The 16,106-nt window shown below is 46.5% G+C and overlaps 1 protein-coding gene across 1 annotated transcript; it reads left to right on the top strand.

The window, feature by feature from the left end:
* Nucleotides 1-11,292: 11,292 nt before the first annotated feature.
* LOC123440586 (heavy metal-associated isoprenylated plant protein 45) lies at nt 11,293-12,169 on the top strand. Its single transcript, XM_045117149.1, has 3 exons — nt 11,293-11,404; nt 11,522-11,597; nt 11,699-12,169. Exons 1-3 carry the CDS (start codon nt 11,399-11,401, stop codon nt 11,821-11,823), a joined length of 207 nt encoding a protein of 68 aa, XP_044973084.1. The 5' UTR covers nt 11,293-11,398; the 3' UTR covers nt 11,824-12,169.
* Nucleotides 12,170-16,106: the final 3,937 nt, after the last annotated feature.

Raw genomic sequence — 16,106 nt, 5'->3', positions numbered from 1 at the left:
GAAAAAGTGTGGACACTCCTTATTTCACGTTAGAAATTAGGCATGGTGGACTTTTCTTAGGAGTAGCGAGTGAACTGGAGTATTATAACTCTACTTTGGAGGTCTTGGACTATGTTGATCCTGCCGCATTTTCATATGCAGTACTAGAAGAGCATCTAAGTTGGTTGGGATATCCTAAGAGTCAGCACATCATCTATTGGTGCTTACCTGACAAAATCATTTCACATGGCATGATGAGAATTATAGGCGATCAGGATCTGCAACAACTGATGAGAGTTAGTATTAAGAATAAGGTGCTTGCAATAATGATTGACCATTCAGACTTCATTAGTAATTTCACGCAAGATATGATACTGAAGGAGTGTTGATGGCTACGCCTATAGGGATTTCCTTGGTAAATATGCAAAGGATTCCCCCGCGGCCTTGGAGCTTTGCGTTGGTGTTCCCTTGAAGAGGAAAGGGTGATGTAGCACAGCGGCGGTAAGTATTTCCCTCAGTTTGGGAACCAAGGTATCAATCCAGTAGGAGGATCGCGTCAAGTCACAAGTACCTGCACACACACAAAGAGCTTGCACCCAACGCTATGAAGGGGTTGTCAATCCCTTATAGATTGTTTGCAAAGTGAGAACTGAAAGCAAAAAGTAAACAAAGCAAAGTAAAAGTAAAAGCAGAGATGATAAGTGTGAATAGACCCAGGGGCCGTAGTGTTCACTAGTGGCTTCTCTCATGAAAGCAAGTAGACGGTGTGTGAACGAATTACTGCCGAGCAATTGATAGAACCGCGCAAAGTCATGACGTTATCTATGGCAATGATCATACATATATGCATCACGTCCAAAACAAGTAGATCGATACTTTTTGCATCTACTACTATTACTCCACACGTCGACCGCTATCCAGCATGCATCTAGTGTATTGAGTTCATAAGAACAGAGTAACGCCTTAAGCAAGATGACATGATGTAGATGGACAATCTCAAATCTATGATGAAAGCCCATCTTGTTACCCTTGATGGCAACAACACGATGCGTGCCTTGCTGCCCCTTCTGTCACTGGGAAAGGTCACTGCACAGTATGAACCCAAAACCAAGCACTTCTCCCATTGCAAGAATCATATATCTAGTTGGCCAAACAAAACCCAAGACTCGGGGAGACTTACAAGGATATCAAATCATGCATATAAGAAATCAGCAAAGACTCAAATATAATTCATAGATAATCTGATCACAAATCCACAATTCATCGGATATCGACAAACACACCGCCAAAGAGGATTACATCGGATAGATCTCCATGAGGATCATGGAGAACTTTGTATTGAAGATTCAAGAGAGAGAAGAAGCCATCTAGCTACTAACTACGGACCCGTAGGTCTGAAGTAGACTACTCACGAGTCATTGGAGAGGCAATGATGTTGATGTAGAAGCCCTCCAGCTCCAAAGTCCCCTCCGGCACGGCACCGGGAAGGGTCTCCAGATGAGATCTCGCGGAAACGGAAGCTTGCGGCGGCGGAAAAGTGGTTTCGTGGGCGCCCTTAATTTTTCTGGGATTTTAGGGAATATATAGGCGAAAGAGCTAGGGCAGGGGAGCTCCACGGAGGCCACAAGCCTAGTAGCCGCGCCCCCTGGCCGCGGCTACAGGGCTTGTGGGATCCCTGTGGGCCTCCTGCCTTGGCCCTCAAGTCCCCCGATCTTCTTCTGTTCTCGAAAAATTCATTTCGGGGATTTTATTCTGTTTGGACTCCGTTCCAAAATCAGATCTGAAAAGAGTCAAAAACACAGAAAAAACAGAACTGGCACTTGGCACTGAATTAATAAGTTTGTCCCAAAAAAGATATAAAAGGTATGTAAAACATCCAAAGTTGACAAGATAACAGCATGAAACCATCAAAAATTAAAGATATGTTTGAGACGTATCAAGGAGCCTTTAATTGCAAGTCTTGTTGTAGTGTTTGAAAATATGATGAAATCAAAGATGATATTGCACCTGCTAAGTTAGAACCCATTGATGTCACTATTACGCTAGCTAATAGAGACACTATCTGGCCTGTGGGAATTGTGCGAGATGTAGAAGTCTTGTGTAGTAAGATGAAGTACCCTACCGATTTCCTCGTCCTTGCTACTACACAAGATAGGTTTTGTCCCATCTTATTTGGTAGACCCTTTCTCAACACTGTCAATGCTCATATTGATTGCGTTAAACAGATTGTCACTGTTAGTTTCGAGGGTGTGTCTCATGAATTTAACTTCTCCAAGTTTGGAAGACAACCCCATGAAAAAGAGTCGTCTGGTAGGGATGAAATCATTGCTCTTGTCTCTATTGCCGTGCCTCCTACGGATCCTTTAGAGCAATATCTGCTTGAGCATGAAAATGATATGCATATGGATGAAAGAGATGAGATAGATAAAATTGTTTTAGAACAATATCCTATCCTTAAGAATAATCTGCCTGTTTAACTGCTTGGGGATCCTCCCCCGCCAAAGGGTGATCCTGTGTTCGAGCTAAAACAGTTACCAGATACACTTAAGTATGCTTATCTTGATGAGAAGGAGATATATCCTGTTATTATTAGTGCTTACCTCTCGAATCACGAAGAGAAGAAGTTATTAAAAACTTTGAGGAAGCACCGTGTGGCTATTGGATATACTCTTGATGATCTTAAGGGTATTAGTCCCACTCTATGTGAGCACAAGATTAAAACCGATCCTGATTCTAAACCAGTTGCTAATCATCAAAGGAGATTAAATCCTAGGATGAAAGAGGTCGTGAGAAAAGAAATATTAAAGCTTTTGGAAGCAGGAACCATTTATCCTGTTGCTCATAGTGATTGGGTAAGTCCAGTACATTGCGTACCTAAGAAGGGAGGTATCACCGTCGTTCCTAATGATAAGAATGAACTAATCCCACAGAGGATTATTACTGGCTATAGGATGGTGATAGACTTCCGGAAACTGAACAATACAACTAGGAAAGACCATTATCCTTTGCCGTTTATCGACCAAATGCTAGAAAGGCTATCTAAACACACACACTTCTGCTTTCTAGACGGTTATTCAGGTTTCTCGCAAATACCTGTTTCACAATCTGATCAGGAGAAAACCACTTTCACCTGTCCCTTCGGTACCTTTGCTTATAGACATATGCCTTTTGGCTTGTGCAATGCACCTGCCACCTTTCAAAGATGTATGATGGCTGTATTCTCTGACTTTTGTGAAAAGATTGTTGAGGTTTTGATGGATGATTTCTGTGTTTACGGTTCTTACTTTGACGATTGCCTCAACAACCTTGATCGAGTCTTACAGACATGCAAAGATACCAACCTTGTCTTGAACAGGGAGAAGTGCCACTTCATGGTTAATGAAGGCATCGTCTTAGGACACAAAATCTCTGAGAAAGGCATTGAAGTTGATAAGGCTAAGGTTGATGCAATTGAGAAAATGCCTTGCCCCACAGATATCACAGGTATACGAAGTTTCCTAGGTCATGCTGGTTTCTATAGAAGGTTCATTAAAGACTTCTCTAAGATTTCTAGGCCTCTTACCAACCTCTTGCAGAAAGATGTTCCTTTTGTTTTTGATGAGGATTGTGAGGAAGCTTTCGAAATACTTAAGAAGGCCTTGATAACCGCACCTATTGTTCAACCACCTGATTGGAACTTGCCCTTTGAAATCATGTGTGATGCTAGTGATTATGCTGTTGGTGCTGTTCTAGGACAAAGAGTTGACAAGAAGTTGAATGTCATTCACTATGCTAGTAAAACTCTAGATAGTGCCCAAAGAAACTATGCCACTACGGAGAAGGAATTTTTAGCAGTCGTGTTTGCATGTGAAAAGTTCAGATCTTATATAGTTGACTCCAAAGTCATTATTCATTCTGATCATGCTTCTATTAAGTACCTTATGGAGAAGAAGTACGCTAAGCCTAGGCTAATCAGATGGGTTCTCCTGTTACAGGAATTTGATTTGCACGTTGTTGACCGAAAGGGTGCTGATAACCCTGTAGTAGATAACTTGTCCAGGCTAGAGAATGTCCTTGATGACCCACGACCTATTGATGACAGCTTTCCCGATGAGCAACTGAATGTCATCCGCACTTCACATAGTGCACCGTGGTATGCTGATTACGCAAACTATATCGTAGCCAAATACATACCACCCAGTTTCACCTACCAGCAAAAGAAGAAATTCTTCTTTGATTTGAGACACTACTTTTGGGATGATCCTCACCTTTATAAGGAAGGAATAGATGGTGTTATTAAACGTTGTGTGCCTGAACATGAACAGTGACAGATCCTGCAGAAGTGTCATTCCGAAGCCTACGGAGGACACCATGCTGGAGATAGAACTGCTCATAAGGTATTGTAATCAGGTTTCTATTGGCCCATCTCTTCAAGGATGCCCGTAAGTATGTCTTGTATTGTGACGAATGCTAAAGAATAGGGAACATCAGTAAACGTGAGGAAATGCCTATGAACTATTCACTTGTCATTGAACCGTTTGATGTCTGGGGCTTTGATTATATGGGACCCTTCCCGAGTTCCAATGGGTATACTCACATCTTAGTCGCTGTTGATTATGTCACTAAGTGGGTAGAGGCTATCCCCACTAGAAATGTTGATCATCACACCTCTACTAAGATGCTTAAAGAAGTCATTTTCCCAAGATTTGGAGTCCCGAGGTATTTGATGACTGATGGCGGCTCACACTTCATTCATGGTGTTTTTCGTAAGATGCTCGCTAAGTATGATGTCAACCATATAGTTGCATCTCCTTATCATCCTCAGTCTAGTGGCCAAGTGGAGTTGGGTAATAGGGAGATCAAATTGATCTTACAAAAGACTATCAATAGATCGCGAAAGAATTGGTCTAGAAAACTTGACGATGCACTATGGGCTTATAGGACTGCTTATAAGAATCCCATGGGCATGTCGCCGTATAAAATGGTTTACGGTAAGGCCTGTCATTTACCTCTTGAGATAGAACACAAAGCTTATTGGGCAATCAAAGAGCTCAACTTTGATTTCAAACTTGCCGATGAGAAGCGGTTGTTTGATATCAGCTCATTAGATGAATGGAGGGCCCAGGCATATGAGAATGCCAAGTTGTTCAAGGAAAAGGTTAAGATATGGCACGATAAAAGAATACAAAAACGTGAGTTCAATGTAGGTGATTATGTCCTGCTATACAATTCTCGCTTAAGATTCTTCGCAGGCAAGCTTCTCTCTCAATGGGAAGGTCCCTACGTTGTCGAGGAATTATATCGTTCCGGTGCCATCAAAATCAATAACACGGAAGGTAATTTTCGTAGAGTGGGAAATGGGCAAAGAATCAAACATTATATCTCTGGTACTCCCATAAATGTTGAGACCAATATCATCAATATCATAACTCCAGAGGAGTACATAAGGGATGTTTATCAGCCTGTTTCAGACTGAAAACGAAGAGGTATGTGTTTTGGTAAGTAATTGGACTCCAAAACTTTTCCAGTAGGAATTTTTCTCCGTTTTGGAATTTATGGAAAATTATAAAAATAAAAAGCAGTCAGGAGAGCGCACGAGGCGGCCACAAGCCTGGTAGCCGCCGCCTGCCCCCCTGGCCACGGCTACAGGGCTTGTGGGCACCTCGTGTGCCTCCCGGACTCCGTTTTCTTGCGGAGCACTCCTTATGGTCCAGAAAAAATCATTATATATCCGCCCGAGGGTTTTGATCTCCGTATCTCGTAGTTTTCCTTTGTTTTCGTTTCGAACCTGTTTCTGTTGCAGATCTAGATCATCATGACTTCCCCCAAAGCTCCTAAGGACAAGATCTTCGAGAAGGTCATCAATCCCTACCTCACGGAAGTGCTGAAACACCCTCAATCTATTGAGATGCGTGAGGGGATGTTGCACAACCGTGATGTTGAGGGGCCTAAGAAGACCGGAAGCGTGGAGACGAGGATCGAAGCAATGGAGCAACAAGTCTTCAAGTGACAAGGGATGGTGGAGCGTGGACTCAACGCCAACCACATGATGATCACGGAGTTCACCAACAAGCAGAAGATGGATGCCAATGACATTGGGAAGCACCTCTCCAGGCTCTATGACAGGGTTGATCATCTCCAGGACCAGATCTATGACCTGCAGAACCAAAACTGTGAGTATGAGTATAGATTTAAATCAGTACGGTTGGGTGCAGATTTGAGGATTCCGACGACTCGTTCATCCTGCCATGATGGAGCACCTATGCCTTGGAAGACGGAGGATCAAACTCATGTTGCAGCTCCCCCACCATCAACACCAAAGGAAGACAACTAAGCATTGGTATGGGCAACTCCCTTGGCTTGTGCCAACCTTGGGGGAGTTGCCCTGGTATCGTATCACCTTTATATCTTTTGCTTTTACCTTTGTTTTAGTTTCTTCCTTTTCAGTCTTTATTTCTTCTCTTAGTGGAATAAGTCTTTAGTGTTTAGTTTGAATCTTTTGCCTTGTGTCTCCCCCGATGTATTCGAGCTTGTGAGCTATATAATAAATAGTATCTTAGTCAAGGGCTTTGTTTTGTGTCGTGATCAAAAGTATTAAAAGAACGATAGCATGAAAGTTCATGAGATGATCTTATGGAAAGTGATAGCTTCACATATAACAAGTATGATGATTGAGACTTGTTGAGAAAAGACCAACATAGGCCCCGGTCATTGTTGCAATTAATAAAAAGTAATAAGGAAAAAGAGGTTCACATATAAATATATCATCTTAGACACTTTCTATAAGTGTGAGCACTCATCAAACTATTACATGCTTAAAAGTAGATGTTGGACAAGGAAGACAACATAATGAATTGTGTTTGCTTGGTTCCAAACAATGTTATATGCCTATAGATCCCTTAGCATGTGACGATTGCTTCCACCTCATATTAGCCAAAACTTCCGTACTAAGTAGAAATACTACTTGTGTGTCCATAAACCTTCAACCCAGTTTTGCCATGAGAGTCCATCATACCTACCTATGGATTGAATAAGATCCCTCAAGTAAGTTGTCATCGGTGCAAGCAATAAAAATTGCTCTCTAATATGTATGATCTAGTAGTGTGTGGAAAATAAGCTTTGTACGAAGCTGTGATGAGGAAGACATAAAAGCGACAGACTGCATAATAAAATTCTTTATCACATGAGGCAATATAAAGTGACGTTCCTCCACACTAAGAGGACACGCATCCAAACCTCAAAAGCGCATGACAACCTCTGCTTCCCTCCGCGAAGGGCCTATCTTGTACCTTTACTTTTTTTCCTTGAAAGAGTCATGGTGATCTTCACCAATTCTTTATTTTGCCTTTGTCTTGGCTACCGTCACATGCTAGGGAAAGATCTATATTCATATATCAACTTGGAGATGAGTACTTATGCTTTATTATTGTTGACTTTACCCTTGAGGTAAATGGTTGGGAGGCAAAACTATAAGCCCCTATCTTTCTCTGTGTCGAGCTGAAACTTTGATACCATGAGTACCACGTGAGTTGTAACAATTGTGGAAAACAAAAGAGATGATTGAGTATGTGGATTTGCTTTACAAGCCCTTATTTGACTCTTTCTGATGTTATGATAAATTGCAATTGCTTCAATGACTATGGACTGTTGTTGGCTACTTCTCGGTAAGGTTTTTGTTTCATACTTTGCTTTGTGAAGGAATTGTTACTTTCCCATAAGAATCTTTATGATGTATTGCTGTTCTATGTGTGATCATGATGCCCTCATGTTCGTATTATGTTTTATCGACACCTTCATCCCTAAACATGTGGACATGTTTATAGATCTTGGTTTCGCTTGAGGACAAGCGAGGTCTAAGCTTGGGGGAGTTGATACGTCCATTTTGCATCATGCTTTCATGTTGATATTTATGGCTTTTTGGACTGTTATATTACTTTGTGGTACCATACTTATGCCTTTCTCTCTTATTTTGCAAGGTTTATTTGAAGAGGGAGAATACCGACAGTTGGAATTCTGGACTGGAAAAGGAGCAAGTCTGAGTCCTCTATTCTACGCAACTCCAAATGCCCTGAAAATCAACGTGGAATTTTTTGGGAATATATAAAAAATACTGGGCGAAAGAAGTGCCAGAGGGGAGCTGCTAGGAGCCCACAAGCCTGGTAGCGGCCGCCTACCCCCCTGGCCGCGGCTACAGAGCTTGTGGGCGCGCTGGTGGCCCACTGACCCCCCTCTTCTGCTATATGAAGGGTTTCGTTCGAAAAAAATCAAGGCGGAGCTTTTTCGTGGATTCTCCGCCGCCACGAGGCGGAACTTGAGTAGAACCAATCTAGAGCTCCGGCAGGACGATCCTGCCGGGGAAACTTCCCTCCCGGAGGGGGAAATTGTCGCCAACGTCATCACCAACACTCCTCTCATCGGAGGGGACTCGTCACCATCAACATCTTCATCAGCACCATCTCATCTCCAAACCTTAGTTCATCTCTTGTAACCAATCTCCGTCTCGCGACTCCGATTGGTACTTGTAAGGTTGCTAGTAGTGTTGATTACTCTTTGTAGTTGATGCTAGTTGGATTACTTGGTGGAAGAGTTTATGTTTAGATCCTTGATGCTATTCATTACACCTCTGATCATGACTATGATTATGCTTTGTGAGTAGTTACTTTTGTTTCTGAGGACATGGGATAAGTCTTGCTAATAATAGTCATGTGAATTTGGTATTCGTTCGGTATTTTGATATGTTGTATGTTGCCGTTTCTTCTAGTGGTGTTATGTGAACGTCGACTACATAAGACTTCACCATATTTGGGTCTAGAGGAAGGCATTGGGGAGTAGTAAGTAGATGATGGGTTGCTAGAGTGACATAAGCTTAAACCCCAGTCTATGCGTTGCTTCGTAAGGGGCTGATTTGGATCCACTAGTTTAATGCTATGGTTAGTCGTTGTCTTAATTCTTCTTTCATAGTTGCGGATGCTTGCGAGAGGGGTTAATCATAAGTGGGATGCTTGTCCAAGTAAGGGCAGTACCCAAGCGCCGGTCCACCCACATATCAAACTATCAAAGTAATGAACGTGAATCATATGAACATGATGAAACTAACATGACAGAAATTCCCGTGTGTCCTCGGGAGCGTTTTTTCTCCTATAAGACTTTGTTCAGGCTTGTCTCTTGCTATAAAAGGGATTGAGCCACTTTGCTGCACCGTTGCTACTACTTGTTACTTGTTACTTTTCACCTGCTACGTTTCACCTCACTACACCATCACTTGTTACCGCTACTTTCAGTACTTGCAGTTATTACCTTGCTGAAAACCGTTTATCAGAGCCTTCTGCTCCTCGTTGGGTTCGACACTCTTACTTATCGAAAGGACTAGATTGATCCCCTATACTTGTGGGTCATCACCTAATAAGCAGTATCACTCCTAACCCTTTTGCTCCGCTTTCGACACATTCCCGCCCTAAGTTCGGAGGCCGTTTGCTGCCAAACGGACATCGTACGGACGGGCGGGACACGCGTCCTTATTCCTCCTGGTCCGCTTGTCGGCGACACATTTGTTTCAGTTTCCCTTCATTTCGTCCCAACCTTCCCGCACGTACGTCCACTTCCTCCTTCATGGACGGCGGCCCGACGATGCAGCCGCGGGCGCAAGCCCCGCGACGAAGAAGAAGGGTCCCAAGGCCCCCAGGAAGCCTCGGTCCAATTGCACGCCGATGAAGATCGCCAAGCTCGACGCCGACGCGGCGAAGAAGAGGGGAAGCCAGGCAAAGCCGACGGAGATGAAGGCGTATGCGGCCTACGGTGTCGAGGCCGACGCCCCGTGTCAAGCGCGACATCTTGTCGACGTCGACGAGAAGGAATCCATCATCGCCAAGGCGCATGCCCTTATGATGCTTGGGTTGGCGAGACCAGCGTCGGCCATCCTCTCGGTCACTGCCACGATTGCGGCGAGCACGGGATCGTCGGTTGGTCGTCCTCCTTAGTTCAGGTCGCCGAACTCGTCCATTACACCCGATCCACCGCCTTACAACCATGGGCAGACGTGGTTCTCCATGTTGTGAGAGGGCAGCATGGTCGCTTCAACCACGCCCACTGATGTCATCGACCTCAATGTGACGTCGGGGTACAGTGGCGCCAGCCACACGTCTGACGGGACACAAAGAAAGCATGCCCCGTCGTTTTCGACGGCAAGCTTCGCCGACGCCCGCAAGCTGTTCGATGGAATGACCGATCCAACGCCCACAGCCGAAGACCCTGATTGTTCATCGTTCATGGAGAGGGTCATTTTCAAGGGACATGGCGAGGCCTTCTAGCACCTCGGCCAAGGCCAGCCTATGGATTCTGATGAGACCTAGAGTCGGGACGGTCACGACGACTATGAGAAGAGATGAATACCGATATGCCCCTCGTAAGAAGAAAGGAGGGACGGAAGGCCGTGGATGATGAGGAAGACTTGTTTAAGAGGCCGAGGGGCAAGACAAGCTCGAAAATCGATGAGAGGCGTGACGCGTCTTTCGTTGCCTTCCACCGTTGGACAAAACGGACGGTCTCCGCTGAAGTGCAAGAGGTGGTCGGTGGTGTTGTCAAGCTGACGGTGGACGGCGAGATGGTCCCGCCCGTCCAGCCGGTGGTAGAGTCTGGACGCCAGAGACAAGCCGGTGATGTCAAAATTGTGACAAATGGTGGTAGTAGCGTCCAGCTCGAAAGTTGACCGCAGCTGTTGGATGGTGACTGATGCTGTAGAGTATGCGGAAGCTGACGGATAGATTCTTATTTCTCGGGGGATCTATGTCATCATTTTGACATTCTCATGCTCTTGGTATTTCATGTTCTGCACGAGACTCTAGGTCGCCAGTCATTAGTTAGTCCAGTTTTATTCAGATCAGCTACGGTGACACTGCAACAGATGTCATCTTTGATTCTTTTCGTGTTGCAAGTTAGAAGAAGAAGTCTCCCGTGATTACTATATGAGATGCTTTTACTATGATGATGAAATGTGAAATCACCACATTGATGCCAAAAGTTTAAGTACTGACTGTTGTCATGTTTAAGCCTCTGGTCAAAGAATAGGGTACTGAGTCAGCTAGTGTGTTCCAGTAACATCTGAAAGAATTATCTGGAACCAGTTCAAAAGTAGATTCTTGCGCGTTTCATGGTGGCCTTGGGCAACCTGCAGAGTCCCTCTCCGAGTGTGAATTGCTCAAATGCCCTACCTCTGTGATGACAGCTTCAAAGCGAACCGATGCTATGCTATGTGCTTTTCCATTCACGGTGGAGAACAAAAGTTGGGCATTGCTTGTAGAAAAGAGAAAGGTACAGACGCAGTATATAAGCCTCAGGATACAGAGAGACTGAACCTCTACTTCAGACTTCAAAGCTGCCTGAGAAGTGGTTGCCGCACCTGCACAGTAGCAGTCTGCTGTTCAGTTCTGCTCGCCGAGAAGCCATGGCTGTAAGTTACCACTGGTCATCAGCTCTTCTGTTTATTCTACAGTATGTATGCATGTATCTGAAGAAGTACCGTGCGTATTGAAACGGAAAGCTTAATTCCATGGATGGATGCTTGCAGGTGGTGGAGCTGAAGGTCGGGATGCACTGCGACAGGTGCATCAAGTCGATCAAGAAGGCGATCAAGACAATCGATGGTACAACGAAAGCCTTCGATCCACTCCACACAAAACAGTCTCACTTTTTACGGTTGCAGTATATGATTGACTGGCCCTTTTTTGTCCGTGCGTCTGTGCAGACATGGAGAGCTACCAGCTCGAGAAGGAGACGAACAAGGTGACCGTGACGGGGAACATCACTCCGGAGGAAGTGGTGAAGGCTCTGCAGAAGATCGGGAAGACGGTAACTTACTGGGGTGAGTGAAGAACAGAGCCCGGAGGAAGACGGAACGGACGGGAGTCAGCTAGGTAGTCACTGTATTTAACGATGGGACATCAGGAGCTATTTGTTGTACTGCAGATCGGGTAATTTTGCTGAGTTTCTTTGATGAATTGGTAGATGTTGGCTCTTCCCTCGATTGTTCCTAATTGACAGCGGCGTCGTTGAGTTGGGTTAACTCTTCTGTGATGCCTATATTGAACTGATGGCAGAATCTTGTAGAGGATGAACCCAACTTCTGTACGTTTCCACGGGGAACATATATATGTATGTATGAAAAAGAGTGATAGGCCTGTCAGGATTAGTTCCAGACTTTGAGTTTTCATCTTAACGAACAGATATGTCTCGGCTGGACTGGCTGACAGTGCTAACGTTGATTGATTGGTACTACGAGTGGCAAGAAACCGCTCCTTATCCATTCACCAATCATACAGATACAGTTGCATCGTAACAGTAAGATTGGCCCGTCGTCGTCATGGATCAACTATATACTACTCCCTCCGTTGCTAAATAGTTTTATTTTTAAAGATTTCATTATGAACTACATATAAATGCATATAGATATAATCTAAAATATAAATTCATTCATTTTGCTTTGTATGTACTCTGAAGTTGAATCTTTAAAAAGATAAATATTTACGAACGAAGGGAGTGTTAGTATTCTTGTATCCAAAGTCAATAAATAAAGGATACCCTTTAAAAAAAAAAGAGATACTCCCTCCGTCCGGCGAAAAGTGTGCATATAGAAAATTTAGGACAAATTATAGAGTAAGGTAAAAGATGCATTGGAAAGATGCAAGCCATCATCTCTCTTCTCTTTAATTACCCAACACCCAATGAGCTAGTTGAATACAAAAATTTAAGACACCATGTATAAAATATCATTGGTCTTGATTACGGCGTGATGAGAGAGAAGTATTTTTCTTAACTTTAAATTATATTAGGAAAAGAAAAGTACAGTCTTTTGGGAACAAATTTTTAAGCCAAATGTACACTCTTCACCGGACGGAGGGAGTAGAGATCAAACACATCTCAAAGAAAAAAATAGACTATCCAAACACAAAATGGGTACTTCCTAAAAAGGATTTCCCCCCGCTTTGTATTACAAAGCAAACAACTGATACAACCAACGATAGGTACTAAGGCGGAAGCAGCAGAGTCACACGCAAGAAAGAAAGAAAGAGAAAAAATGTCGAAAACGGCGGATCGACAGAAATGAAGAAGCTTTGCGACCGTTGCGCCCACCAACAATCTCCCACCAAGCTCCAAGGCTCCAAAGCGCCGGTACCAATCAACACCTCCAAGACGGGCCGCGACGATGACGCTGCTGCTGCCAAGGGTTTCCCCCGATACACGACGAGGTGAGAAGAAGGGTAACCCCCGACGCCCCCAGGAAGGGCTGGCGGCACCCACAATGCCACCGCGTCGGTGTTGGCCGGGCTGACAGGGGTTTCCCCCTATCCCAACGTTCACCTCGGATGCGTCGGAGCCTGCCACCAAACCGACCACCCTACGCCAACGCGGTCTTGAAGCCTCCACGCCGTCTCACCACGACACTACAAAGTGAGGCCTGCACAACGACGAATAGGAACCGGGACTTGGAGCAGCAGCACCGTCGACACGCGTGAGGGCTCAACCTCCATCGTCAACGGAGGACACAATAGCAGGACATAGCAGGCCCGTGGGCCGATCGGGCCCTTCACGCCCGTAAAGCTCGCAGCATCGCGCTACAGCAGGCACTCCGTCATCGCCGTCGCCCCCCTCCCCCTGGTCTGAGTTGCTCTGCCTCCTCACCACACAGACGAGGATGAAGTCATGTCGGAGGCCGACCCGCTAGGACCCAGATGGGGCCCGTAGGGTCTAGATCTGGGTCGGGGCGCGTCGCCGACCATCCCCCGCCACCGCGTCGTCCCGCCGCCAAGGGGGCACATCACCACCAGCTGGCCACCGCTGCTGGGCCGCCGCCAAGCCGAGGAACATCGCCGCCGCCCCGTTCTCCCGGCAGGAGAGCTGCGCGCGCGGGGTCAGAAGGTCCCGCCGTCGGCAACACCACCCGGGCCTGCGACCGGGGGGGGGGGGGAGGGGGTGGCCGAAGGGAAGGGGGCGCGCGCCGCCCCGGCCACCTCCCGGAAAGGCGGCGCAAGGGCGAATTCGGGAGGGGGAGAGGGGAGAGGGGGGATGGTGGCGACTGGCAGCCAGGTGCGGCGTGAAGGCCTTGGGGAGGCCGGCGCCGGCGGGAGGAGGTCGGGAGAAGAAGCCAACTCTTATCCAAAATGGGTACTTCCGCGAAGACAAGTAATCATAAAACTTGCGCCCTATCAAAGGCATTTGCCGGTGCAGGGATGAAGATGACACCAAAAACCTGAGATGGATCCACAGACCGATGTGTAGTGTGGTAGAACTGTAGATCCACGACGACGACGAGGACCTCTTGGACATGTTAGTGTCGTGGTGGTTCGAAGTTCAGACTGGCCAGCCGTTCTCACAAGGAAACGCCATCAATTCGTTCGTTCGTTGGTTCGCCCTGATCTTTCCTCTTCCGTGCACACATGCATCAGCGTACACAGCTCTGCTTCACCGTACCGCTGTCCCCGCAATGGAGGCATGCTCCTTCCCCTTCCCGGGATGGACACATTTTCTCCGCCCCACCGGCGCCACCGCAGAGGATGGAAAGTCCTGCGCCAGCGCCACCGGTACGTAACGTACGCTCGGCCCGGGTGCAGAGAACCGCCGCCTCGCCGCCCCCACCCGGTGCGCCCATCACGTTGCGTCCCGTCCCGCGCTTCTCTTTGTCCTCCGCCCGCCTTTCTTCCTTCCTGCCGAGAAGGCTCCCATCCTGATCCCGGTCACGTCTCGCCGAGGAAACGTGCGCAGGCATGCAAGAGCACGCCAGGGCCGGCGCGTTGCGTACATGGCGGTCCAGCGCCAAGCCGCGGCGGCCACGGCGTCGCCTCGTGCAGCCGTGCGTACACCTGCACGGGTATGAGTGTATCCCCCATATACAGTGGACCGAAAGCAACGGGCGCGACAAAGCTCGATCGCAAACGCTTGAGCCTCACTCTTGTGCCGTGCCGTACCGCCGTCGGGTTACCGATGATCCAAGGAACAAAGTCGATCGCCGGTTAGAAGAACAGTGGGTCAAAACCTTGATCGACAGGATCGGTCGGTCGCTGTTCGGTTGATCGATCTTGCGCCTTCCCAGAAAGGAGGGGGACAGAAAACGTTGCTGGTTGCTCCCTTCTGGGAAGGAGGGGCGGCTCCTGTGGAAAAGGCGTTCCGGAAGGGGAAAGACTATGGCTCACGGAAGAGCACCAAGATAACGAACGCACCGTATGGAGACGTCTGCCCGTGGGCCCGCCGATGGATCGGTCCACGGCGAAAAAATGGACCGGTGTTTCGTACGACCTTCCTGCCCACAACACGACATTTGTTTTTGCGAAAAAGGCCCCAGAAATTATATTATATTAACGACAGCCAAGCACAACATGAAAAACCAAAAATACAATTAGGTCCATGGAGCACCTGCCAACCATCACCCCCGACGCGGGCCGAAGGCGCACCGCCGTTAGCTTGGAGCCGGCGTGACCTTTTAATCTGCAGCCGATGGTGGGAAGGGGAACCGCGAGCCTCGCCAGCGCGCGACGTGGAAGACAAGGGCGTAGTTACGCTTCAGAGTTTAGAGGGAAGTTGCATTGTTGTCTGTTTTGCCCACAACATGACATTGTTCTTTGTATTTTGTGAAAGCTAGCCTTATTCCAGCAATACATTACAAACGTAGATGCTTCCAAAATCATACATATACTCACCGAAAATTCACATGGGCACGTAAGTTTTAAAGATGATACATAACTTTTGAAGTCTCCTCTAGTCCTCTAGTTCTAGTTGAACCCAGTTGGTCAATTAGAGCTAGACGTAGATCCTCTAATCCTTATAATTAGGCCTATTGTGGTTCTAATATCTCCCCTTTAATTTTATGGCAGCGATTAGCTCTCAACGGCGAAGCGCTGTCGGACCGTGAAGGCCTTACGCTTGCAACGAAGTAGAAATGCCATGCTTTCAGTCTTCCATTCGAGGGATCGTTCATGGGCGGTCCGTGGGATCATTCATCTACGATTTACACCGACTCATCTTTTTCCGCTGCAGTTCGGAGTTGGTAACTATCCTATCCCAACCATTATTATATTTTCATAGTGTTTCTGGTTAATTGTAGGATAATTTTTTTTCTATTATATTTCCCAACAGGGACAGTACCATGAGAGAAAGGAGAT

The sequence above is a fragment of the Hordeum vulgare genome, chromosome 3H (genome assembly GCF_904849725.1).
Source record: "Hordeum vulgare subsp. vulgare chromosome 3H, MorexV3_pseudomolecules_assembly, whole genome shotgun sequence".
In the NCBI taxonomy this organism is placed as follows: Eukaryota; Viridiplantae; Streptophyta; class Magnoliopsida; order Poales; family Poaceae; genus Hordeum; species Hordeum vulgare.
Note: the sequence above shows the minus strand (reverse complement) of the source record. Positions and strands in the feature narration are given on the sequence as shown.

Coding starts and splice junctions, on each gene's coding strand:
- LOC123440586 (XM_045117149.1), top strand. Junction 11,598..11,698: donor GGCGATCAAGACAATCGATG/GTACAACGAAAG, acceptor GCGTCTGTGCAG/ACATGGAGAGCTACCAGCTC.